Here is a 27,586-nt window from a genome sequence, read left to right as displayed (position 1 = left end):
GATATAATTTTTGTGACATATAACTCATATTTTGTTAATTAAATTAATGGTTAAAGTATTTTCTTAAACTAGGGGCGTGCTTGTTAAACTCGACATGAGGGAGTACAATTAAGGAGGTGCACTAAATGGATATCCAATGCCATTCTCTGCTATCCAGTGATACCACTAGAAAATAAAGCAATACCAAAAACTTCTTTAACACCTAACTCACTTCGCCTTATATGTAACATATCAGAAGAAACTGAAGAACTATATGACATTGAACTTCAATAATCATTAACATGCATTAATCGCAAAAGCCTCAACAATAAAAGTATCATGTACTAAAGTCAAAAAGAGTACATCATTACTCATGATTACTACATGCTTACCATAGCAGGGTTTACCTTTCAGGCTTTCACGCATCAACATCCTTTTCTTCATCGCCTTCTACAAAATCTCCATCTCCATAATCAGTAGCATCGAGAAAAAGAATCTAAAGTCCTAGGGAAAGAAAGAGGATATTTATTAAATGTTGTACAAACTCACAAGCACATGAACACTAATACAACACAAAACCATACTAAATTGTTCCAAGACTCAAAATTCAAGAGCGGACAAGTAGACCAATTTTTTTGATAAAATAAAGGTAAAGGTACATATTTACAGGGCATATCAATGTCCTCCACGTACCATAGCATGCAGAAAAATCAATAAACATGTTTATCTTCCATTGGTATCTCATTTTACATATTCTTGTCCATCTAGTTTTGAGCATTTCAGCTTCATGAATCAAACTAATACAATTCAAATACACATTCAGTGACAGAATTCACATTACATTCCTTATATTACTCTTCATATCCTAGATGGCAAGAGCCTCAATTCATTCAAACAGAGTAAACTTGTACTCATACAACATAGGATATTCTCCAAACAAAATGGACATCATTCTAAAAAAAATACACTATATCCTATGTGAGAGCACCACAATTTATAAATCACCTTCTTACCACATATTTGCAAATAAAATTCTATTATATATGTAAACCAGTAGCCACCATGATCTTGCAAATTTTATATATCAATGTCAATTACGTACACAAGTCATAACACTAGAGACCGTCGCACACAGATAGAAGTTCCAAGTTAAGGAAATAAAAATGATAGGACCTAACCTATGTGGACAAGAATGGGTTCAAGCAGCAAATATGAAGCTGGCCATTTGATTGATCAATTGCATATCCAGTCGCAGACAAAAATGCCAGTGATTGAACTGAATAATACTACCTCCGTTTCAAAGAATAAAGCGCACGCGCAGTCTAAGACGAACTTTGACCATAAAAATTGAGAAACAAAATCTTGATTATATTATATGTAATTAGTATTGTTAGATTCGTATTGAAAATAACTTTTCAATGATACTAATTTCATACAAACAATGTTTATCTATTTGAAGTAATTCTTGATCAAACAAAAAACACGTAAAACGAGGGCACCTTATTCCTTGAAATGGAGGTAGCATAAACAAGGGAGGGATAAATCTGAATACCATTTTCCTAGGTGTTGGAACGATCCTATCTTCCTCCTCTATATCTGAAATTAAAACACTACTCCTTAAGTCCTAGCCGGCTAGAGGAAACACAAGAGCACTAGTACAATCATGTATAACTTCAGATTCTTCTTCAGAGTAAAAAAATTCATCTAAACTTTGTGAGCCAGCTAGAAAACCTTCTATCCATAGAGAAGATGTTGTAGGACTTTAAGGTGTGCGAGAGCTCAAACTACTTCTCAAATAAGAGATCAAACTGGAGCTAGGCAAACTTGTTGGTCGAGAGTGTCCTGATGGAGAACTTGTCATCTTTCTTATTGGCCGCACCGAGGGCAATCTGGCAACAATGATAAAGAGTAGCATCTAAGTGACCACATAACACAGGAACCCTTTTCGTAACAACAGTGAATTCAATGTATTTGGTAACTACATGGAGTAAATTAGGTCAGCTACTCGGATAGTTAACATGTGATATACATATGTATAAATCTACAAGTAACAATTGAAGAGTTCAACAAAGACATTCAAAACAAGAGAAAGGCCTTATAGGGCAACATGATCACATGTCGCACTACCCAGAAGCATAGTGTTTGGATGATAATAGTAAACCAAATCCCTACCTTGGAACCGCAAAAATCACTACATAGCAAACAATGCAAATTTCAAGTGTCTGTAACAAAACAAAACAAAACAAAATAATGAGAGTGTTCTCCACTTTTCGTAAGTAAGGTACAAATAATACATGGAAATAATTTCCCTTCAAAACTACATGATATGTACAATCATATTACTGAATCCACACAACAACCACTAATCAGTACCAGGCGTTTATCAACATTGAGCATTCAAAGTTGGCATAGAAAAATATTAGAACATGCAATTTGGAGGAGCTCGAACTTTACCAGTGAGACACGCGCCATCCCATGCATGGCTGCTTCTTCACCACAGTGAGATGCCATCCATCCATCACATGGATTCTAATAACCAGCGAGATACCAACCATCCCTAACATGGCTTATTCTTCACCATAGTGAGACGCCAGCCGTCGTACACTTGTTTTCTTCTTCACCACCGTGAAATGCCAACCATTGAACAAAGACAACAGACCCTCCCTCCGTTAGCTTGAAGGAGGTGGATGCTGGGACAACATGTAGAGTTTGCGCCAGGGAGGGGGAGAAGTCTCGGCCATACCCCAGCAATTGCCAGGGTTCAAGCATGGTAGAGGATGAGCTGCACAAAAAAAATCAACAGGTCAGGATTCTTCAATAACCAATTGCGCAAAAAACTATATCTAGTTAAAGTACACTCAATTGAAATTATCCAATTCATGAAATGAGATGATGATAATTATTCATATACTACTTAATAATTCATATACAACACATGGGTCCCTACTTTATTATGCGGTGCCCAACAAGAAATGGCAACAACATCAAAAACTTAAGAAATAGCATCCAAGTTCATGTATGTATGCATGACAAAACACTAGCTAGTTAAAGTACACAAATAGGTACATGTGAGATGACGAGCACTAGCTAGTTCGATGTCCAGATGCAGATGAAATAAAATGGAGTAAAGCTTCAGTCTAGCTAGTCAAAGTGTCAAATTCTCCAAGGTCCACAACCTCAATCTACGTCTAGCTCGATAATGGTCCTTTAGTCTACATAGTACTAGTTAAGAAAAAGAATCAAAGAATGATTAGCAAGGATGTCAACAAATTCGTCACGAGCTTCGCTATTTTTGAAATTTGGGAAAAGATAGCAAACAATATACTTCCAAAAATACCAAGGTTTATACGACACCCTCAAGCGACATTCAAACATGCAACCTAGCTCAAAAATCCACGGTACCAAACGTCGAGGAAAGCTAATGAAAGAGCTCCACAACAAATCAATCTTGGGACGGTTATTACAGCAACACATATCACTGTGCAACAAAATTCTTTCATATTTGAGACATTTCATTCGTGACAATAATTAATAAGCACAACAAAGCCCTTGACTAACATGGTCATGGCAAGAAAGAAAATCAGATTTAGCTAAGATAAAGGATCTTAGTTACAACCATAGCTTTGCTACTTAGTTTGCATGTAGTTACTTAATGTGTAGTTACCCTCGAGGTCCAGTACTGAGACTGTGAAATAACATCCAAGCCACGCAAATAATATAACATGTGCTACTGCAAATCACATAAGGACTGGGATCCTCTTCACGCACAACAGGTCGTAGCTCAAAATAACCATGGCTTGTATCACGGGGCACATAGAGGAGAGAAGGGGCACCAGACAGTCACCAAAACTATAGTCGAGGCCACCATGCAGTACCGCAGTTGTAGCATGGTAAACCAGTCATGATCACATGACAGTGAGGCAGAAGTAGTCAAAGCTGAGGGCGTGCCAGCAACCAACATTCGTAGTACAAGGAGAACGGTGATGCCTGTGGGGAGGGGGGGGGGGGGGGGGGCGGGAGAAGCACCGGTGGGGAAGTCCTTCTTTGACTTCTTGCATCTGAACCAACCCAGCGTAAACACATAGTAAGCTGTGTGCAGGTCCACAATTTTCAAAAGATGCAAAAGAAAAGAGGTTCCAGTGACTACACCCCATAGTTAGGGAATTTCATGCTATTATTTACCTTGGTATTTTGGATTAAACGGAGTTGCGAAAGCACAGAAACAACTTCCAAGTACACACAAAACTCCTAGCTGAACCAGTTTGCAATGTTATGAGACATTGAGGGATGTATAAGTAGCGCCAACACAGCACAAGGTACCACCTTATAATAACATAAACACAACCCAATACAATCAGTTGGCATGTCCTAAAAACTAAAAGTATAATTAACATATTGTTTAGCACTAGAAATAATTGAACAAGCAAAACAATCATCTAGCCCAATGTAACACTTTTGGATAGTGTACATGGTTTAATGGCATTTGAACCCATTGCCAATAAAAATTTAAATGACTTACAACTTACAAGGCTACAACTTATCATCGACGAAAATCTAAGTCAAAAGAAAGGTATGTCCATGTTAATCATTTATGGAGAGGTTCATAAATTGTGTCCTCTTCAAATGGTTGACTAGGTACAAACAACAAACCAACTTTATTCATCCAAACAACTGAAGCATTAAACTTGCCAAAAGAAAATCCTTCATACCGACAAGTTGTTGCTTAAGTAATAACAGAAGGCTTGTGCAAACCAAGTTACCACATCCATAGAAACTCGCTTCAAAACAAGCTTGTATGGTTGATAATACCCATACAAAATTAAGAAGCCATGCCATGGTAAACAAACCACCAGTTTATACAAAAACCTCTAAATGGGAAAATAGAAAGAGAAAAGGCTGGAAAACACATTATGGGATTGAAAGAGGACATGTTTATCTCTCAATTGCTTCTTAACTTATTAACACTAAACCTCGCGCGCAGCAAAGCCAAATCATACTAACATACATCTAATCAAATATCCGCACAACCACGATGGTATCACAACTTTCTAGCGTGGTACAACTTGCTGCTAAAAGAGCATACCAGATCAATAACTACCATCATCTATATATCAAAAACCTATAACAACAAGGTGCATACACATCTTTCTAGCTCCATAAACAGATTTCCCGGTAGATTTGTTGGCTAGTCCAAGTAATCATCAGGTCATACACGCATGAGGACCGAATCCTATCCCTAGAATGCCATGGCAAGATGGGCATATCTCAGAGCAGAGGACAAGAGCTGGAGCTCACCTTAGACAGATTTGTACCCGATGCTGATCTAAGTGCGCCGAGAAGCGTCATCCTGCCTTCAAACAGGACCACCAGCGGTCTATGACAGCGCCGACTAGTAGAGGGGTCTAGGGAGATACCGAGGCCAGGAAAGCCGTGTCCAGTGGACGCCGGCAACACCTCCTCATCACGGCAGAAACTATATTGATTCAGGAGAATAATACATTAGAAACACTATAATGATCATTTTCTCCTAAATTTTTGCCAAAGGGTGTGATTAACTTAGTTCTTTGTAGATGGCGTCATCGAATCTAAGTTGCAACCCATGTTGTAACTCACCATTAGCATGAATTGCGAAGCAAATCTAACAGTCCGAAGACATATTTTTAGTTGCAGCCTCACATGCAATTGAAAAAATTTAGTTGCAAGGTGCACGAATCATGATGCATTATTAGGTGTGTTTTGTCGATAAAAGAGATCTATCTTCCTCACTAATACCCACTTCTCATAGCCATCCTTCTGGGAGCAAAATAGATTTTTTGCATAAAAATATAAAAAACAGTGAGGCGGAATTCACACGGGAAATCTGGCATCTATTGTTAACATACATATGAATGTTCCGTGGTAGTGTCATTCTGATGCATGGATGGGAAAATTCCTAAGATAATTTTACGGTGGATGAATGAAAAAACTACTAAAAAGGCCAATGAGCACTTTAAACTGTCTCGTGCATGTTGTGGAGCACACTCTAAAAATGGCACGCACGACACAAGCTGAGGACCAAATTTCTCCTTTTGCGGCAGACTGCATCCTGCCATCCCGGCGATCCCGTTAGACCGCCAAAGGTCCTTCAGAGATACGACGCCAGGTGACCACCATGCATTCCCGGGGCGGATTGACTTGCTCTGCTCGGGATCACCTCTCTTGGTAGCTACTCAAAGAACATCTCTCGGATTATAGTTTTGTATGTGTGATGAGAATATATGTGATACACTAATGTGAGTTGATATAGTGTAAAAAATATATGTAGTTGAATTTGTGTGGAGAAACAAAGGAAAAGGAAGCAGGAAAACATTCCGGGGCCGATATTTGCAAAATATCCCAGTCCCTGAAAAACGGCTAAGGACTTTTCAGCCAAACTCTTAGTACCCCTGGATCCAGGTCGGATATTTATGCCAGACCCCGATAATCCGGGGGGGGGGGGGGGGGGGATAATCTGCCCCTTACTTAGAGCATCTCCACTCGTCCCCCCGAACAGGCCCCCGGCGAGCGTTTTTTCCATCCGGACGGCGAAATTCGGCCCAGTCGCGCCCCCGGTTCCTCGTTTTCGTCCGGATTTGGGCCTAAATTCATCCGGCGATCCCACGCCCCCCCCGGCCCCCCGGGGAGCGCTCGGGGACTCCGGACGAAACGAAAGCGCGCGAAACGGCGAGGAAACTTCCCGCGCGTCTGGTGGCCCCAACTTGTCGGCGAGAGAAACCGATCGTCGTCCTCATCGCATCGTCTTCCGCGCGCTGTAAAAGCCTGCCGCCGGTCTGCATTCGCCGGCCACGCGGCGAGTTAATGTCGTCGTCTTCGCGCGCTGTAAAAGCCTGCCGCCGGCATGCATTCGCCGGCCACGCGGCGAGTTAATGTCTTCGTCTTCCGCGCACGCATCGTCTTCCGCGCGCACTAAAGGCTGCCGCCGGTCAGCTCGCCGCGATCCACGCGGCATTTAATCCCCGCGCCAGCCACGCCTATATACGCCGGTCCGCTCGCCGCGAGGCGTACCCCGTGCTCCACTCTCCCTCCACTCTCCCTCTACTCTCAAGATGGCGTTCTACGACGACGACGGCGCAGCCAACAACGGCTTCGCCCGCCGGTCTCTCCACGCGTGGGAGGGGCACCTCCTCCACCAGGCGGGGTACCCCTGCCCGCCGGACACGAGGCCTCCCGGAGGCGGCTGGCGGCTAAGTGCTGGCGGCGTTCCAATCCCGCCGCCGCCGCGGGGCCATGCCCTCGACGTCGCCATCGAGGAGGCGAGGATGACGATGACCGACGAGGAGCGCGCCGACCCGCGCCACCACCCCGACAACTACACGCGGTGGAACTCCTACTTCCTCCAGCGGTGGGAGCGGGAGCTGGCGGCCTACGACGGCCCGCCGCCTCCGCCTGCGCGCAACAACGCCGCGGGCCGCCGACGGTGGTGGGGCGCGCCGGGCCGGACACTCGAGGCCGTCATCGAGCACATCGAGGGCGGCAACTCCCCGGTGCTCACGATGCCCCCTCTATCGGCATCGAGGGCATCGGCGAGCCGCCGTCGGGGAAGCGTCTGGCAGCCACGGCGCATGGCTGCCAGCTCGTCGTCTTCGGATCGGCGTCAAGGTCATCCTTGGCGCCGGTGAAGCGGGAGGAGGCGACGCCGCCTTCGACGCCGGTGCGCGTCAAGAAGGAGCCGGCGTCTCCGCCGGCGACCAGAGGGCGCAGCAGCGGCGCCTCGTCATCCGAGAACAGCCTTCCGCGCCGCAGCGGCCGGAAGAAGACGAAGAAAGCGGCCGCCGCAAGCCAGCTCGCCGACGAGGAGGCGAAGCGCGCGGAGGAGGCCGCGATGGCGGAGGCGATCGCCAGGTCGCTTGCCGACATGGAGGAGGAGAAGCGCGCGGACGACGCCGCACTGGACTGGGCCAGGCGCGCGCGGCAGCGCCAGAGGCGGAGCAGCAGCGGCGGCTGCCGGACCTGGCCGCCGCACGCCAACTCGCCGCCCGCGCCGCTCCAACCGCCAACGACGATGTCGCGCGGTACCGCCGTCCTGCGACACCTCCATCCGGCGTCGCTGTCCCCGTCGTCGACCTCGAGTCCTCCGACGACGACTGGTACAAGCCATCCCCGGGGTGGGGAGACGCCGGCCAGGGCAGCAGCAGCCAGGCCGCGCAGCCGAAGGTGCCGAAGGTCGAGGACGACGGCTCCGACGACGGCGGCGACGACTACACGGTGTTCTACCGCCGTATGGGCATGTAGAGCGCCGTGTTTTAAAATTAGCGTTTGAATTCCCGTAGCCGAATTCGAAATATAGTCGAATTCGGCCTCTATGTATGAACTCCGCCCGTTTTAGTCTAAATATCATTAAACTTAGTCTATATTCACCCGAATTTAGCCGAAGTTTGTCAAGTTTCCGTTTTTTAAATTCGCATCGTCGACTTCGCCTGGGCACGCGGCTGGGAAACTAGCGCTCCCCACGCCAAAACTTCATCCAATCCGGACGAAAATTTCGCCGGATTTGGGCGTGGGGAGCGCCAACGAGTGGGGATGCTCTTAGGCCGGATTATCCGCCCCCACGTTTCCTGCAACGGCTCGATTTCGGGAGGGGTTATAAATACCCCTTTTCTTCCTCCACCACTAGTTGCTCAATCCTGCTCAAGTTCATCCACCATTAGAGCCAACTCAAGAAACACAAGATTCACACGATCTTTCCCTCCAACCATCCAAAGTTCTTGATCTTTGGAGAATCGAAGGAGAAGACCCCGATCTACATCTTCACCGAAGGGCTTTACATTTCCCCCTCATTTGATTGAGGGGCCCTTTGCTAGTGTTCCTTTTTGGAAATCTTAGTTACTTGTGGTTGATTTGTTCTTGTTATTGTTGTTGTATTGTTACAGATATTGGGAGTTCTTCAATTCGGTTGTGGATGTGTGCCCCAAAAACCTTGTAAATGCCTGATTTCTGTCTCGAGGAAATCCCTTAGTGGAAGTCGGTTAGGCCTTTGTGGCGTTGCTCACAGGAGACCTGAGTGAGGCCTTTCTGGCGTTGGTCTGGCCTTCGTGGCGACCACATTCCTTCAAATGTAGACGTACTTCCCCTCAAAAAGAAGGAACTACGGAAATCATCTCTGTGTCTCCGTGTGCTCCACTCTCGGTTACCTCTATCCTTATTAGCTCTATTATATCTTACCTAGCTATATCTTCCTTAGTAGTTGATCTTGTCATATAGGTAAATTCACATAGTTACATATCTAGAGAATTTACCTTTGTGTCAAGCCTAAATTGAAAAAGAACTAAAAATTGGTTAGCACCTATTCACCCCCTCTAGGTGCGGCATACGATCCTTTCAGCTACGACCCACCGGGGATCTACACCTCTCGCCGGGGCGCGTCGCGTGACGGGTCCAACAGGTGGTTGTTGCATTGGTGGTTAAGGAACTCCACATCGGTGGTGAACCTTGAAGATGTAGATCTTGTGGGTCTTGATGGTCCTCCTCAACTTTCTCCTGCCGAAGTACTTTTTTTCCATCCGTCCGTCCTTGACGCCGTGAAGTAGCTATGCTGGATTCATGGTCCATCAAAGTGGGACAAGATCGTCTGCATGAGACCTTCATTATGGGCTCAATGGAGTGGATCTTAAAGCATCAAGATGATCTTGAACCCTTGGCCAAACACACCTTGTACCGTATGGTACATGATGTGTGTATCGTGAATGGAAGAACATGTCCAAGATTTGGGTGGGAATGAGCAACCCTTGCATCGATAAAGACATGGAGCTTTTTTATGCCATTAAAACGAGACCAATCCAGGAAGTAACTTCGTTGGCATTTTTTATAGAAGAAAACTTCATGAGCGCACCTGCTGAATCTAGGTTTTGAACCAGGGTGGGCTGGGTGTGCTGCCGCACCTCAAGCCACTAGTGTTCTCCTAGATTTTTTATGCCACCGCTTCTATTATTGTGGGCAATGGTGAGAATACCCCTTTTTGGAGGCCCCTTGGCCCAATGGCCGAAAGTTGAAAGACATAACAAAATATTCGACAAAAGAAATATATTAATATCATCAAGATACCAACTACACCCAGCCTGTGCATCAACACAGTGTCCTAGTGGCAATAAAGATACACACAACTAAAACAGAAAAAAAGTCCCTCTATAGTGGTCTATTCCTTGTAATAGTGGATCAAGCACCACCAAGACAACACCATAAATTCATCTTCTTCAAAAGCGACACCTCAGAATATAAAACAGTGCACAAGCATCATCATCATCTTGATTATCGATCATAGGTTTTCAGCCAGGAGAAAATCTGGGCTCACAACGACAATGGAGTGTTAAAAAGGCCCTCAACAACGATGTCTAGATCTCCAAAATCAACATGAATGATCCTCTCACCATGGACCACTTTCACCAATTTGTCAACATTTGGACCATTCTGCGAGAATTAGATCTCAATGAGGAGATGGTGGATGACATCTCTTGGAACCTCACCGAGAGCGGACAATACACGGCTAAGTCCGCATACAAGGTGCAATTAATGGAGCTACATCTTTGCCGCTTAGTTCCTCGGTTTGGAAAATTTGGGCCCCTCCCAAATTAAATCAAGTTCTTCACATGGCTTGCCATTTAAAATAGAGTTTGGACGGTCGACCGTAAAACCAAGAGATCATGGTCAAATTGTGGTTCTCGTCCCGTTTGCAAGCGCTCCTGGAATCCATTGCCCACCTCCTTGTCCATTCTTCTTTCACTAGAAGGTTTTGGGGCATTATGAAAAGTTTGCTCGGACTTAATTTCCTGGATACTGACGCTTGGGCAATGCAGCCCATCTCCGAGTGGTGGTCCTTCATGCCTAAACGCAAAGATTTTTCTTCCATCAATCTTCTTGATTCATGGGAAATTTGGAATGAAAGCACGTGTTTTCCGCCCAAAAAAAAACACGTCCCCTTCTACCCTTCTTGCTAAGATAGAAGATGAAGTGAGGTTTTAGGTCCTTGTGGGTGCTAAGAGTATGTGCAGTTTTATTGCAGGAGATTAGAGCCTTTCTGTAATATGAAATCTTTTACTTTCTTGTTAAAGTTCTATCTTAATTAATTGAATGGAAAAGGGCTTTTTTTCTAAAGAAAGATGCTAATTTGATCACTACCAGGAACATGAAATTGAATGAATTTATGCTTCACTAATTGAATGATAGATGATTACAAGCGGAGGAGATAAACGGTTTAAACAAAAAAATACCTAAAATTTCAAACGTGTATCTAGAATTACTGGAAAATTACAAACACAAATAGTGAAAATTAGCTCATTAGGAGCCCATCTAAGTTCGTTGTAGACCCAACTGATTAGTAGTTCCCAACCGCGGGTGGGGTGAAATCACACAAAAAATCAGTAACTAAATGAATAATAAAAACCACTTAGCTTTTGCCCGTTTCAAAATGAATTTTTTTCATCATGCAAATTGGTACTGGTGAAGGGTGACAGGAGAGGAGCTTAGAGCATCTCCACTCGTGCCCCCGTCGAGGCCCCCAGCGAGCGTTTTTTTCCATCCGGACGGCGTAATTCGGCCCAGTCGCGCCCCCGGTTCCTCGTTTTCGTCCGGATTTGGCCCTTCATCCATCCGGCGAGCCCACGCCACCCCCGGCCCCCCGGGGAGCGCTCGGGGACTCCGGACGAAACGAAAGCGCGCGAAACGTTCCCGCGCGTCTGGTGGCCCCAACTTGTCGGCGAGAGACACCGATCGTCGTCCTCATCGCATCGTCTTCCGCGCGCTGTAAAAACCTGCCGCCGGTCAGCATTCGCCGGACGCGTAGCTTCCACGCGGCGAGTTAATGCCGTCGCCTCGGTTTCATGCGCGCCTACCGCTATTTATCACCGAACTACCCCGGCTGCCCCGCATTCACCTCCTCGCTCGTCTTCCCCCAAATCATCCCCGAACTCGAAGGAACCAGCAATGGCGAACGACGGTGTGGTCAACAACGGCTTCGGCCGCCGCTCTCTCCAACAATGGGAGGGGCGACTCCTGCACGCGGCGGGCTACCCTGCGCCGCCGGACTTCCGCGCGCCGGGAGGCTGGAGGCTGAGCGCAGGCGGCGTGCCGATCCCGCCGCCGCCAACGGGTGGCGGCGCACTCGAAGCGGCGATCGAGGAGGTGCGCGTCACTCTCAGTGACGAGCAGCGCGCGGATCCGCGCTTCTTCCCCGACAACCACGAAGCGTGGATCGCGTTCTTCCCTTACGACGACCCTCCTCCTCCTCCGGCAAGGAACAACGCCGCCGGCCGCCGCCGATGGTGGAGCGCGCCCAACCGCACCCTCGAGAATGTGCTCGCGCACATCGAGGACGGGAACTCCCCTGTCCTGGGGATGCCGCCGCCGGTGGCGGCTACCGTGTCGCGCCGGCACGGTAGTTCCTGGATACCGAGGAGGATGGCGCCGTCCTCTTCGTCGTCGGGCTCGAGATCGGCGTCTAGGTCCGGCGGGTCGACGCCGGCCACCGTCAAGAAGGAGTGGTCGTCTCCGGCCACCGTGAAGAAGGAGCCGGCGTCTCCACCGCCGACCAGAGGGCGCAGCAGCGGCGCGCTTGTCATCCGCGACCAGCCCTCCTCGCCGCAACGCGGGCGGAAGAGGAAGACGGCGAAGAATGAGGCCGCCGCGGCCGCCGCCAACCAGCTCGCCGAGGAGGAGGCGAAGCGCGCGGAGGACGCCGCGGTGGCGGAGGCGATCGCCGTGTCGGCCGAAGGACCCGGTGCCCGCCGACAACAGCCTCCCCCATCGACGCCGCGCCGGAGTGGTCCAGGCGCGGCCGGGAGCGCCGGGGAGGCGGAGCAGCAGCGGCGGATGTTGGATCTGGCCGCCGCGCGACAACTCGCCGCCCGCGCCGCCGCACCATCGTCCTCGCGGAACGCCGCGCCCAGGGAGGTGATCAAGCTCGAGGAGAGCAGCGACGACGACGGCGGCGACTACACGACCTTCTACCGCCATTTCGGCATGTAGGAGGCCGCTTTTAGTTTTAGTATTAGCTTGACAATCGCCGAATTCAAATATATGTACGAATTCGGCCTATTTATGTATGAACTCGCCTTTATATGTTAAATATCATTAAATTTTGCTTATGTTTGAACGAATTCGTCTATTTTGTCTGAATTCGTCGTATTACGTTGCATCCATCCTGGGCTCGCGGCTGGGAAAATGGGCCTCCCCACGCCAAATCTTCCTCCAATCCGGATGAAAATTTCGCCGGATTTGGACGTGGGGAACCCGGGATGCTCTTACGCGCGCCGTGCCCACACCAGGAATACGGCCCACTCCCGAGTCGGAGCTGGCGGAACCAAAACCCCAGCGGCGGGGGACAGCCAGCCAACAAAAGCGCCTGCCTTTGGTGGTGGTGGCGGAAGGAAGGCAGAATGGCGGCCATGCGGAGGCTCCTTCAGCAGCTCCAGCCCGTCCTCGCGCAGCAAGCCGCCCTCCGCCGTGTCCCCCACTGCCGCCGCCTCCACTCCCCCTTCCCCCTCGCTGCCGCCTCCGCCTCCCCGCCCGCACCCGCGCCCGCCGCGCACTCCCCCTCCCCGACGCCTCGCCTCCTGCCCCGCAGCACCGGCTCGCTCCTGCCGGCGAGCGCCGGTGCCGTCGTGGCGGCCGCCCGGACCGACACCGCGCGCAACGCTGGGCCCCTCGACGAGCCGCTCTCTCTGCAGCTAAGCAGGGCCTCGGACTGCTTCGCCTCGTCATCGTCGACATTGCTCCACGGCGTCGCCGCGCCATGGTGAGCTTTCGGTTCCTGCCTGCGTCTTCACTCCCGGTCCGGGGAGAAGAAATTTCTCTCCTTTCCGTCGTCTGGCTACTCAATTTCGGTTTCGGCGTCTCGATCCGCCAGGGCGCACTGGGCAACAACCCCAGCCGACGACATGGTATTGATGCTCGCCGGCGCCAATGTGGCCGTCTACGGGCTCTGGCGCCTGGCAGATCCCAATTTCGGGCTGGGTCCTTCCATGGTCAGTGGTTACCCAAACGACTCTTGCTTTGATTCCCCAAGCAAGCAGGCGCTGATTTTTTGTTGATGAGCAGAGGATTTGGCTGGACACGTACACTGGCGGGCGGCTGCACACATTGCTCACGAGCGCTCTCAGCCACGTGGATCTGAGGTTCATGGCGGATCATTTCATGGTTTGTGGGGGCTTCTCTGCTTCAATTTCGCTAGTTGTGGACAGAAAGTGTATCCCTTGATGATTTTTGCTGATGAGCAGATTTCGCTGGACAATTTCAAGAGCTTGCGGTTGCACACACTCCTCACCTGTGCGTTCAGCCACAAAGATGCCAACCACCTCTTCCATAACATGATGGGCCTCTACTTCTTTGGTTCAAGCGTAAGATCTTCACTTTTCTACTCTGCACTGTGGAAATGAACCTGCCAGAAGGCTGATGAGCAGAACTTCGGTCTTGGATGTGATATTGTACATATTCTCAGTCCATAAAATTAACAAGTGAAGAGATTAGTTGAGAACTGTTGCTGTTATACAGATAGTTCACTCCTCGTTTGCTAAGTCCCCTGAGAGCATGCCCCTGTAGTAGAGCTGTAGAGCATGCCACGCTCTTTGAAAATATAATATTCCGTATAATGTAAATGAGTTGCAATATGTAATTTATCCGAAGTTATCTTTCCTGTATGGGCATTCAGACCAACATCTTTTAGACTTGCACATTGTGTACATGATCTACGAATTGCTGCAGTAGTACATACTCGCACTCTGTTTTTGTGGCACCTAATTATCACCTTATTTGAACATGCTGAATTCATTTTACCCTTGTTTGCGTCAGATTGCCCGCACGTTTGGTCCTGATTTTCTTTTGAAGTTGTACGTGCAAGGAGCACTTCTTGGATCTGCATTCTACTTGACAGAAATGGCTTTTCTAGCGCCACAGAAAGAGGTAACATGCTTACGACGTCAAAAGTTTATACATCAGGGACCTGAATACGAAATCCTGGAGAGTATAAGCTTAATATGCAATGCTTCTATCGCAGGGTTTTGGAGGATGGAACACTCCTGCGCTTGTAAGTGATCTCCTGTCTTATATTTACATCATATATTACAGCAAATTTTACCCCAACCGACCAATTGTTTATTATCCAATAGCTAGAAAATTATTTGGATGGTAAATGTGATGATCAGAGGCAACACGGTGATTTAATCTAAGATAACATAGAAAACACCAAATGGACACCTTCGGCGATTGTACAAGCGATACTGGTTGTTACACACTAACTATGATCCTTTCATATCACTCAGGGTGCGAGTGCTGCAGTTAATGCAACTGTCCTTCTCTACATTTTTCTGTATCCCACCAATATACTCTACTTACACTTCCTCATTCCTCTTCCAGCTGCATTAGTGGTGAGAAGCTTTTTTGTATTAAATAAATCTGTTAAACATGTGGGTGCTTGGTAGTGAGAACATAATTTTTTTCACTTTACTTATTTCAGGGAGCTTATTTGATTGGTGCTGATCTCCGGAGGGTGAAGAAGGTACTCCTTTCTTTTGAGGATGTAGATCTTGTTAGGGTTTTGAGAATTGCCACAATCCAGTGCATTCGAGCCTCCAAATACACATTTGCTTCATTAAATTTCTGGGTCACAACTTATTCTTGTCTTTCTCTGCACTACCACCCCTCATGGTTCAAGCTTTATGAGTGGCAGATAAGACCACATTTCCATTTCCAATGCACTTACACGTAGATTCAGCAATCTTAATTGACATGGTGAAGGTTCCTTGTTTTGTGTGGAAAACCCTAGAAATGCACTACATTGTGAAATGGTGGGAGTGTATATATTTTAATTTAATCTCCATTTTATTTAGTTGTTTATCCCTGTCAAAGTCAGGTACCAAGAAATTCTAGTACTCCCTCCTATCCACAATAAGTGTTGGTGGTTTTAGTTTAAATTTAAGCTAAAACCACGACACTTATTATGGATCGGAGCGAGTAATAAGTGGATGTTATTGCTGCCCACTGTTGCTTATGTTCATTGGCCATGAGTATTGACAGTGTTCCTGCTACTTTCATACATTTTTACTGGGAACTTGAAAATTTGTGAATTGCACATGTGTGTTTCCTGACCACATGGCCTTTAATTGACCTGGGGTTAAAAATATGGCTCGGTATTCACACCTTGTGAGTTGTGAGTTTGGCGATGCTTCTAAATTCACACTGATATGATTGCTTTGCATTACTGAAGTGAGTACCGAGTATATAACCATATGATATTTATTGTTTTTGGGCTGGTAGTCTTCCCTGTTTGTTATTTTGGGTGATTAGTGTGTTTACTGATTTTCTCTACATTATTGCTTGAAGATCTTGCTCTGCCTGAAACCTCTTATTTCTTCGTTGTCGTTGATTATCTGATACCCCATTGTTATTCATGTTGTGATAGTTCTTCATGCTTCCTGGTCTACAATGCAAGTAATTGACCCATGTTCATTTTATAGGGCAACAGTCGCGTGGCAGGTTCTGCTCATCTAGGGGGTGCTGTTGTCGCCGCGCTTGTATTCGCTGAAATGAAGGGCTGGATCTGATCATGCAGCTCACTCATACTGATATGCAGTAAAAGCCAGTGTCCTGCCTCCGCAGTGGTAGCCTGTTGGGTTGAAATCTTCTGTTATTTCACTAGTGTCGGCCCGAGGGATGACTCGTAGAACATGATACTCATTGTCCAAGCTCCTGCGGTAGAAGTCCTTAAACAAATTGCAGATATCGCCGACTCACTGGTAGAAATCTGTGGATTTATCTTCGCATGAGCCACCCTCAAACATTAAAGAACTAGGAATGTGTTGTTAAATCTCATTTTTCGTACTTATCTGTGTCAAAATTGAGTGCATGTTTTGAATTGTGCCGTTAGGAAGTAGGAAAAGCAGGATGTTTCCAGTGTACAAATCTGGAACTGCTCATGTTTATGTAAGATTCTTATAAACCCCAGTATAGTACTGTACGCGAGATAAATCCAAGAGCTGCTATGGGTACGACGCTCCCTGTCCAAGAGCACCATTCAAGTATTCAACCATCCATACATACGACGAAGGTAAAGCAGACTGGTAGATTTCTCATCGGACATACAGTAAGTTGCATGATCAGATCCAGCGACAGTGGCAGCAAATTTTTAAGGACCTTGGCTTGCAGTAAACCACCTCCCATCTTCTCACATAATCTTGGCAGTAAAATTTAAGGAGCTACTGTAGTTGGCTTGAGGTAAATCACCTCCCAGTCTCAATCTTTCTCACATGATCTGATGTTGGCAGTAAAATTGTAGGGCATTACAGGCAAGTGAATAATCCATTCCGAAGCTAACTCCTACATCACATGAAGACTTCATTCCTAAGCTAGTTCGGAACTGCGTCCGATTGTGAAGCCCTCAACGAGGTAACTCTCCATCTCTGGCTGCTGGAATTCGACAGCCGGCTGCTATGACTTGAGTTCTTGATTCTATTTTGCCGGTTTGTGAGAGCCGCGTGCTAAACCGTGTCATGTCCCGTATGCAAAAAAAGATGACGGGTGCACACTCAGTTACAAGTATACAGCTATGTACCCAGAAGATGGCCATATCGAAAAAAAAGTTACAAGTATACAGCTATGTACCCAGAAGATTGGAATTCCACTTCTTCTGAAATTGGGAGCATATGCTCCTGCTAACCGAGAAAAACATTTTAAAATGTTAAAATAAATTTAATTTTTTGGCACGTATATGTCGATATTATAAGTGTGCATGACAAGTTTTGCGGAAAACTGATTTTTTGTGTGTCACGTGTAAAGAAATCACACGGAAAGCTTTTATTGAACACCAAATTTTGTTTTTTGCACACGATAAAATGTTAGTTTTCCGTGAAATGACTTTATGAGCACATAATATATCAAGACGTGCAAGCCAATTTTATGTTCGGTTTTTTGAATTTTAAACTGCCTTTAGAAGTCATTTAAAAAAACCGCTCCTGGGTCTCAAAACAACTCGTCCGAAGGATATAGGTACCTACTTTATTGAAATGTTGGGCCGATATAGTGGTCCATATTAGATTTCGGATTTTCCTACAAATCTCAATGCCCACATTATGACAGCCTATGTGAGTTTGAGCCCAAGTTGGTGGCAGCTCACTAGTGAGTGGCAAGAGGTGGGAAGTTTAGTTTCACGTGGAAAATTGGAAGAAAGTTAGACCACCTTATAAGTTGGGTTGTTCCATCAGTAGTAAGTGAGTGAGAAGAGGAGTGGTACACGCACGCTCCTCCTCCTCGTTCGCTTGTCTCGACTCGACACGACACGACGTGCACCACGCTCATGTTGAGTGGATTAAGCCTCGAGCCGAGACTTTCCTTTCTTTTAGCAGTTTAAGAAAAACGAATAGAGTTTTTTTTTTTGAAAGGAATACGGTAGGGGAAACCCCTACAGTGATTTATTTTTAAATAATAAGAACCCAAATTCGCATCCCTGAGGACTTGAACCTGGGTGGCTGGGTTGTACATCCACTCCCCTAACCAAGTGAGCTAGGCTCACTTCTTCGAATAGAGTTTTAGATGGACGTGTCACAGTTAGTCGGTTCAAGTCGCTCCTGGATCGTGGGCTATCTGTAACCGACTCGAAACGTGCGACGTGGGCGTGGTCCACGTTGCCTAGGGTTTCCTGAGCCTATATAATCTTTTGTCTGGCTACCACAAAAACACATCTGATACATGAGTTAGCGGTTTGCCTCCTCTCTCTGCACGAGCTGCCATTGTAGCCTACTCCATCCCGCCCGCCGGCGCGCACCGGCGAACGGGAGAGCAGGTCTTCGGAACCGCTCGCCCTTGCGATCATGTACAAGAGAGGGCGAAATAGGTTTTTGGGAAGCGCTCTGCGCGACTACTCAAACTCTTCATCACGGGTGGTCTTCCGTCCAAGTCGGGCGGTGCTGCCTACCATCACCTTCAACGATGTCTACTTCGACCCATCGTCAACAACGTTTTTATCAACAACGTTACTGTTGCAACGACGACTGCTACACCTCCACCACCTCCACCAGAGCGGTACGTGCGACATATCTCGATCTGTTTAGTGATGGATGTTGTACCGTTTGCCCTGCTATTATTCATATTGATTAATGCATTTAGTATGTTCGAGGTTCACATGTTAGTAGTTGTTGTCGTCATGCTTAATATTCTGGAATTAATCATGGAAATTATGCATAATTACCCAACAATCCACAAAAACCTAATTGTAGGCAATTTTCTGAGTTAACAATGGTTGGTTTTGCTGATGCACTGAGGCCAGATAAATTTACCGGTGTGCACTTTAAGAGGTGGCAGATTAAGGCCACACTCTAGCTTACTCATCTGAAAGTGTTCGAAGTTAGTAAGGGCTTACCTGAAGGAATTACATTTGTTGAAGATCAGAAAAAGTTCAAGGAAGCCAATACTCTCTACGTTGGATGCATTCTGAGTGTTCTTCTTGCTGATGGTATGTGTGATATGTACATGCACATAACAGTGTTGGAGATATGCCCAAGAGGCAATAATAAAATGGTTATTATAATATATATCTTTGTGTTTATGATAATGTTTACATACCATGCTATAATTGTATTAACCGAAACATTGATACATGTGTGTTATGTAAACAACAAGGAGTCCCTAGTGAGCCTCTTGTATAACTAGCTTGTTGATTAATAGATGATCATAGTTTCATGATCATGAATATTGGATGTTACTAATAACAAGGTTATGTCATTATGTGAATGATGTAATGGACACACCCAATTAAGCGTAGCATAAGATCACATCATTAAGTTCATTTGCTATAAGCTTTCGATACATAGTTACCTGCTCCTTCGACCATGAGATCATGTAAATCACTTATGCCGGAAGGGTACTTTGATTACATCAAAGGCCACTGCGTAAATGGGGGTTATAAAGGTGGGATTAGGTATTCGGAAAGTATGAGTTGAGGCAGATGGATCAACAGTGGGATTTATCCATCCCGATGACAGATAGATATACTCTGGGCCCTCTCGGTGGAGTGTCATCTAATTAGCTTGCAAGCATATGAATGGTTCATAAGAGACCACATACCACGGTACGAGTAAAGAGTACTTGTCGGAGACGAGGTTGAACGAGGTATAGAGATACCGATGATCAAACCTCGGACAAGTAAAATATCGCGTGACAAAGGGAATCAGTGTCGTATGTAAATGGTTCAATCGATCACAAAGTCATCGTTGAATATGTGGGAGCCATTATGGATCTCCAGATCCCGCTATTGGTTATTGGTCGGAGAGAGGTCTCAACCATGTCTGCATAGTTCGCGAACCGTAGGGTGACACACTTAAGGTTTGATGTCGTTTAAGTAGATGATGGGGATATACTCATAGGGGGTGGGTCGCCAGTCCCACTCGCCATGAAGATGAAGGCCCGGGTGGACCGCTAGTCGCCCAAGCGACTGGGCCTGGGGCGACTGGGCCGTGATCCCGGGGTGAAGATCTGCGCGACTCGATAAGGAGTTTACTTGTGAGAGGGGTGGCGAATCCCGGATTAGTAGCAACTGTTATGATTCGGAGTTATCTCCATGTAACCCTAGATCGGGGGTGCCTATATAAACCCCCGACCTTAAACCCTAGAGGACACGTTACTCAAGATTCAATCTCCCCCTGTAAGCTCTTGGCGTGGCCGCCGATTGAGCCCCCCCATTGTAATTCTCCACTGAGCAATAAGATCTAGCAGGACGTAGGCCTTTTACTCTCCGGAGTGGCTGAACCTGGGTAAAACCCTTGCGTCTTGTGCACCTCGACCCGCAGATGGCCATGTCTCCTTGCCCCCGTATCAACGAAGTGCTACCCCCGGTAGTACCTGCCGTGGTCACATCCACGACAGTGGCGCCCACCGTGGGGCATGGGGCATCAAGCCTTCGAGCTGCGGCGAGGCCCTACTCGCCTACACGTCGGCCAAATTCGCCTCCACGCCGGCCGATCGCCTCCGGCCGAATGATCGCCACGGGCAACTTCTTCCACATCCAGCCAAGCTCTTATCAACCGACTTCCGCACCCCTCACGCATGCGTGGATGGTGCCGGTCGGCACGATCAACCTCTTCGTCGGGCTCGCCAGCGTCAGCGACCCCACTGAGCCCCGTCCGGGCCAGCTGCACGACCCCTTCGCGCCGGGACAGCTCCTCACCGCCACTCTCCCGGTTACCGGCGAAGTCTACGTCGAGGGCGAGTCAGCCCTTGAAGATGACGCCGACTCGGCGGCCACAACGCTGGTCACCGGGTCCCCCGCTACGGCATCAGTCGTCGAATCCACCGCCACAGCGTCGGTCGCCGGTTCCATTACAGAGGCGTCGGTCGATGACTCCATCTCCCCAGTCTCTCACCCGAGCGACTTCGAGAACGACTCCGTCCTCCCTCTTTTCGGCAGCGACTCCGAATCGGACTCCGTCGACGCCGTGCATTACCAATACCCGATCGCCGTCTTCATGGCGGGAGGTGAGGAAGTGCCTCCAAACGACCCCTTCTCCACACCCCTCCCAGCAACCGCCAACGCGACCGAGATCAAGGCACATCGGACGGCCCTTGAGGAGCAGAGGAAGAAGGAGCTTGCCGAGCGGCAAAAATTCCGCCTCGAGCAAGATGAGGTGAGAGCCGTGTCTCACTACCGTCAACAGCGCAATCGCCTACGCCTGGAGCGCACCCGCGCGCGGGATTTCCCCAACGCCCGCCTCAACTTCGACGACCCAGACGGAGAAGTCCGGGTCGCCCGAGTCCAGAACCCCGACATCCCAGAATCAAGTCGGGCCACCGCCGGCAGAGCAGCGCATGGAGCGCCGCCACCACCACCGCCCCCACCACCACCTGAGGCTCCCCGAGCGGAGGTCGACGCCAACGGCCTGCCCCTACACTCATCTCTGGCCGACAATGTCGCGGCCGCTCAAGCCGTCCTCGCCAAACTCCCCGAAACTGGAGACGGCGCGACCCTCGTCCAGCACGCCAAGGCCCTCGTCGCCAAGGATCTGGAACAGCAGCATGCCGCTGCCGACTCGCAAGGGCGACTCTACTCGCGCTCTTCCTCCAGCCGCGCCGCTTCGTCCGCGGCGGCGAATCGCGCTGTCGCCAACGTCAACAACTGCCCGCCACTAGCACCACGCGCAGCCCACTCGACCAACCACCGAGTTGAGCCACGCCCCGTGCGAGCAATGGTCGCTGCCAATGGGCAGCCTGTCGATGCGCGCACCCACATCGTCAACGACCAAGAGTGGCGGTCGCGCAACCGCGCGAATGACCGCTACGCCGACGAACCCCCGCGCCAGAGCGCATTCAATCGGGTCGGCCCGGCGTGCTTCGGCCCCATGATCAGAGGCGAGCCCTACCCCGTAGGGTTCAAGGGGCCTCGCGACATCGAGAAATACGACACCCACATCGACCCCACGGTCTGGATCGACTCGTACACCATGGCCATGGGCATCCAGGGCCACTCCGAGCTACTCGCCGCCCGTTACCTGCCCCTCATGATGGATGGCGTAAACCGCCACTGGTTCAACACCCTCACTCTCAACAGCATCAACTCCTGGGAGGAGGCCCGCGCCGCGTTCATCCAGCACTTCGCCAGGGCGTACACCCGCGCAACCACCATAGAAGATCTGGACCGCTGCATCCAGGGCCCACGCGAGTCGACTCGCCGATGGGTGCAACGGTGGCAAGGCATGTGGACAACCTCCAGCGGCATCAGCACGGACACGGCGATCTACTGCTTCCGGTGATGCTGCTGGTACGAGCCGCTCAGCGCCAAGCTTCGCCGCGTCAGCAGAGACAACATCTCCATCGCCGAGCTCTTCGACATCGCCCTGCGCTACGCCGACGAGGATCCTGCAGTCAACTCGGACGACGAGTATGGGCAAAGGCGCAATCGCCGCCCCGCTCAGCCCGACAATCGCCGCGGCGACTACCGGTTCGGTGGCCGGTCAAGCAACGGCAAGCGCCGCGCAGACAACGGATACACCGAACTCGTCGCCAACGCCGATTACGAACAACGCGACCCGAAGTCCTTCCGTCGCGACAACCGCGCGCCGCGGGAGGATCGATCTCAACCCAAACGGTTTGACGCGCGCAGCCTACTGAACGCCCCGTGCATCTACCACAGCAGGGAGGGCAAGCCCTCGACGCACACAACGGGGAACTGCTACTCCCTGAAGCAGATAGAGAAAGCTCGCCGCGCCAAGGAAGCCGACGGCAGCAATCAGCACAAGGACCGCTCCAAGGACCAAGACCAGCATAAAGAAGACGGTTTCGGCCGCAGCGCTGGCTCACTCCATACCTTCACTGGGGTCGGCGACCGCCGGGACAGGAAGGTCCTCACAAGGGCGGTGGCCGTCCACGCAGTCATCCTCGACGACATCCCCCGCTGGCTCAACTGGTCCGAGCAGAGCATCACGTGGAGCCACGAAGATCACGCCCCACGCATCGAGTACCCCGGCCGAGTGGCGCTAGTCGTCCGACCCAAGGTGGCCGACTACTGGCTGCCAAAGACATTGATGGACGGAGGGAGTTCCATTAACATCCTGTACTACGAGACCTTCCAGCGGCTCGGCCTGCCAGACTCTCGCCTCGAGAACACAAAAGTCACGTTCCACGGCATCGTCCCGGGGCGGAAGGCCTTCCCGATCGGCAAGATCACGCTGCCGGTAACCTTTGGCACACCGGTGAACTACCAGACCGAGCGAATAACGTTTGAAGTGGTCAACTTCCGAAGCCCATACCACTGTGTCCTCGGTCGCCAAGCGTTCGCCAGGTTCATGGCGGCGCCCCATTACGCCTGCACCATGATGAAGATGCCCGGGCCCCGCGGCGTCATCACCGTCCACGACGACCCAGAGATGGCACTAGAGTGCAAAGACAACGGCGCCAAGCTCGCCGACGCTGTCATCGCCGAGGAACACGACCACAACGCCGAGCTCGCCAAGTACCCAGTCGACCGCAACGACCCCGCCATCCTCGAGAAGCCGACTGAGCTCGACTCGCCCGCTACAACCTTCAAGCCTACAACCGACACTCGCCAAGTAGATCTTGTAGAGAACGATTCGAGTAGGCAAGTTACCATTGGGACGGGCCTGTCCGCCCAATAGGAAAGACCGCTCATCAAGTTCCTCCGTGAGAATCGAGATATCTTTGCATGGAAACCATCCGATATGCCAGGTGTCCCGAGAGAACTTGCTGAGCACAAATTACATGTTGATCCCACCGCACGCCCCGTTCGGCAGGCGATGCGACCAGTGGGCGAAGAGTGTCGGCGTGCAATCGCCGAAGAAGTGAACCGGCTTCTCGCCGCCGGCTTCATCACAGAAATCAAGCACCCGAAATGGCTGGCAAACCCAGTTCTAGTGCTGAAGAAGAACAAGACTTGGCGCATGTGTATCGATTACACTAGCCTTAACCGCGCCTGCCCCAAGGACCCATTCGTCCTACCGCGAATCGATCAGATCATCGACGCGGTCACGGGGTCGGAGTCGCTATGCTTCCTCGATGCTTACTCCGGGTACAATCAAATAAAGATGGCCAAAGAAGACCAGGAGAAGACGGCGTTCATCACGCCACTCGGCGTCTACTATTACACGTCCATGACCTTCGGCCTCAGAAACGCTGGAGCGACTTACCAGCGGTGCATGAACAACTGCCTAGAGAGCCAAATCGGTCGCAACGTACACGTCTACATAGACGATGTGGTAGTCAAGTCGACTCGACAGGATGATCTAGTCGCCGACCTCGCCGAGACATTCGCCAATTTGCGGCGATACCAGATAAAGCTCAACCCCCTGAAGTGCAGCTTCGGGGTCCCATCCGGACAACTCCTCGGTTATGTCGTGTCCAAGCGCGGCATCGAGCCCCACCCGGGAAAAACTTCGGCAGTCATGCGAACCAAGCAACCAACCTGCCTGGTCAACGCACAGAAACTCGCCGGACGAGTCGCGGCCCTCAGTCGCTTCATACCCCGACTCAGCGACAAGGCCACGCCACTCTATCGCCTCCTGAAGAAATCAGAGTCGTTCGAATGGACGGACGAAGCACAGAAAGCCCTGGAAGAACTCCAGCACGCCCTACGGAACGCTCCTGTCCTTGCGGCCCCGCTCCCAAACGAAACCATGCTACTGTATGTCGCCGCGTCCAATCGCGCGATCAGTGCGGTAATGTTTGTCGAATGCCATGAGGAGGGGAAAGACCAGCTAACACAACGCCCCGTCTACTACATCAGCGAGGCCTTAATCGACTCAAAGCAGCGGTACCCGCATTACCAAAAACTGGTATACGCAGTGCTCAGGGTCCAACGGCGGCTGGCCCCCTACTTCCACGAGCATCCCATCAAGGTGGTCGCCTCAACGCCACTCGCCAACATCATCCGCAACCGCGACGCAACTAGTCGGGTCGCCAAATGGGCAGTCGAACTCGGCGTCCACAATATCACGTATGAGTCGCGCCATGCCATCAAATCCCAAGCGCTCGCCGGCTTCCTTGCCGACTGGGAGGAGGCCCAGCAGCCGAACTCTCCCGCAGACCTCAAGCATTGGACATTGCACTTTGACGGCTCCAAAACCCTCGAAGGAGCAGGGGCAGGGGTCGTCCTCACTTCGCCCAAAGGCGACATCGTGAGATACGTCCTGCAACTCCGATTCGAGCCCTGCACAAACAACATGGCCGAGTACGAGGCGCTACTCCACGGCATGCACGTTGCAAAGGAGATGGGCGCAACACGGCTACGTTGTCTCGGCGACTCCGACCTCGTCGCCAGCCAGACATCCGGCACCTGCGACGCCACCGACGCCAACATGATCACCTACAAGCGAGCGGTCGACCAGGCCGGCGCCAGCTTCGCCGGTCACGTCGTCGAGTGCGTCGACAGACACAAGAACGAAGAAGCGGACGCACTGGCGAGGCTCGGCTCCAAGCGACTCCCGCCACCGCCCGGCGTCTTCCTCGACATCCTCAGCCACCCGTCGGTGTGCGCGCCACGGGAGATCGACATCGCTGAGCCACCCGCCCCGACTCCGCTCTAGTCGCACTCGCCTCCGACACCGACGACTGGACAACACCGTACCTAGGATACCTCCAGCGCCAAGCACTGCCAATGGATGAAACGGAAGCAAGCGCACTCGTACGCCGTTGCAAGTCCTTCACCATCATCAACAACGAACTCTACAAACGCAGCATTTCCGGAGTGTTCCAGCGGTGCGTCACCGCCGATGAAGGACGCAACATCCTGCGCGATATCCACGCAGGGGACTGCGGCCAACACGCAGGAGCGCGCTCGATCGTCGCCAAAGCCTTCCGGCATGGCTTCTACTGGCCAACAGCCCTCGAAGACGCAGTCGACCTCGTCCGCGCATGCGCTGGATGCCAAAGGTACGCAAGTCAATCGCACATGCCGGGCTCGGCGCTGAAGACCATACCCCTCACCTGGCCGTTCGCCGTTTGGGGCATGGATATGGTGGGCAAATTCAAGACAGCCTCCGGCGGGTACACCTATCTCCTGGTCGCCGTAGACAAGTTCACCAAGTGGGTGGAGGCAAAACCCATCAAGAAGTGCGATGGTAAAACAACCACCGAATTCCTGCGCGAACTGATCTACCGCTACAGCTACCCCCATAGCATAATCACGGACAACGACACCAACTTCGCCAAGGGGGAAATGGCCGACTTCTGCGAAGACAAGGGCATCCGACTCGACCTCGCATCAGTCGCACACCCTGAGTCGAATGGGCAGGCAGAAAGAGCGAACCAAAGCATTCTCCATTGAATCAAACCACGGCTAGTAGTACCCCTGGAGCGTGCAGCCGGATGCTGGGCAGAAGAACTCCCGTCCGTACTTTGGGGCATTCACACAACACCCAACAGGTCGACTGGCTTCACGCCCTTCTTCCTCGTGTACGGCGTCGAAGCTATCATGCCCACGGACATCGCCTACGATTCGCCACGAGTCGCCAACTACGTCGAAGAAGAAAACGAGCGCGCTCGACAAGATGACGTCGATCTCCTTGACGAAGCACGCTACCTCGCACTCGCCAGGAAAGCCATCTACCAGCAAGGCCTCCGCCGCTATCACAGTCTCCGCGTCCGCGGCCGCTCCTTCCAAGAAGGCGACCTCATGTTGCGGCTAATACAGGACAAGAAAGGCATGCACAAGCTGTCCCCCCCATGGGAAGGGCCATTCGCCATCTGCCGCGCGCTCGGCAACGACTCCTACTACCTGACCGACGTTCGCAAGGATGACAAAGGCGAGCCGCTCACCAGGGAAGTCGAGCGCCCCTAGAACATCAACCTCCTTCGTCGGTTCTACACCTAGAAAAGGCATGTAGAAGATCTCCTGAATATCAAATATAAAATAATAAAGAGCTCGCCGCGTCAAAAATCGCATTCGCCGATCGTTTTGCCGCCACTCGCCACACAACCTTATCTCCCATCTCATAAGCACGAGGTCAGTCGCTAAAACGCACGACTCGAGACTGGGAGACCTTCGATTGCTGCTGCTGGCAGAGAAAATCCAAGATCAGCCAAGTAGCTCGGCTAACAAGGGCACAATAGGGAAAAGCCAGTCGCAACACCAGGTTCGGACAACCCC

At 50.3% G+C, this 27,586-nt stretch overlaps 2 protein-coding genes across 2 annotated transcripts; both read left to right on the top strand.

Moving 5' to 3' along the window:
- The first annotated feature begins 13,332 nt into the window (after positions 1–13,332).
- Positions 13,333–16,810, top strand: LOC127308276 (RHOMBOID-like protein 12, mitochondrial). Its single transcript, XM_051339060.2, has 9 exons — positions 13,333–13,744; positions 13,856–13,973; positions 14,047–14,145; positions 14,226–14,345; positions 14,797–14,907; positions 15,002–15,031; positions 15,267–15,371; positions 15,461–15,502; positions 16,461–16,810. The coding sequence occupies exons 1-9, from the start codon at positions 13,386–13,388 to the stop codon at positions 16,545–16,547; spliced, it is 1,071 nt and encodes a 356-aa protein (XP_051195020.1). The 5' UTR covers positions 13,333–13,385; the 3' UTR covers positions 16,548–16,810.
- A 9,579-nt stretch (positions 16,811–26,389) lies between these two features.
- On the top strand, positions 26,390–27,277 carry LOC127310574 (uncharacterized). Its single transcript, XM_051341238.1, has 2 exons — positions 26,390–26,727; positions 26,863–27,277. Exons 1-2 carry the CDS (start codon positions 26,390–26,392, stop codon positions 27,275–27,277), a joined length of 753 nt encoding a protein of 250 aa, XP_051197198.1.
- Positions 27,278–27,586: the final 309 nt, after the last annotated feature.

The sequence above is a fragment of the Lolium perenne genome, chromosome 6, assembly GCF_019359855.2.
Source record: "Lolium perenne isolate Kyuss_39 chromosome 6, Kyuss_2.0, whole genome shotgun sequence".
In the NCBI taxonomy this organism is placed as follows: Eukaryota; Viridiplantae; Streptophyta; class Magnoliopsida; order Poales; family Poaceae; genus Lolium; species Lolium perenne.
Note: the sequence above shows the minus strand (reverse complement) of the source record. Positions and strands in the feature narration are given on the sequence as shown.

Bases quoted from the DNA above. Each gene is read 5' to 3' on its own strand.
- LOC127308276 (XM_051339060.2), top strand. From the start codon at position 13,386: ATGGCGGCCATGCGGAGGCTCCTTCAGCAGCTCCAGCCCGTCCTCGCG. The intron at 14,146-14,225 runs GTTTGTGGGGGC...GCTGATGAGCAG, and splicing joins TCATGGCGGATCATTTCATG to ATTTCGCTGGACAATTTCAA. The intron at 15,372-15,460 runs GTGAGAAGCTTT...TACTTATTTCAG, and splicing joins CTCTTCCAGCTGCATTAGTG to GGAGCTTATTTGATTGGTGC.
- LOC127310574 (XM_051341238.1), top strand. From the start codon at position 26,390: ATGCCGGGCTCGGCGCTGAAGACCATACCCCTCACCTGGCCGTTCGCC. The intron at 26,728-26,862 runs GCAGGCAGAAAG...AACACCCAACAG, and splicing joins GCACACCCTGAGTCGAATGG to GTCGACTGGCTTCACGCCCT.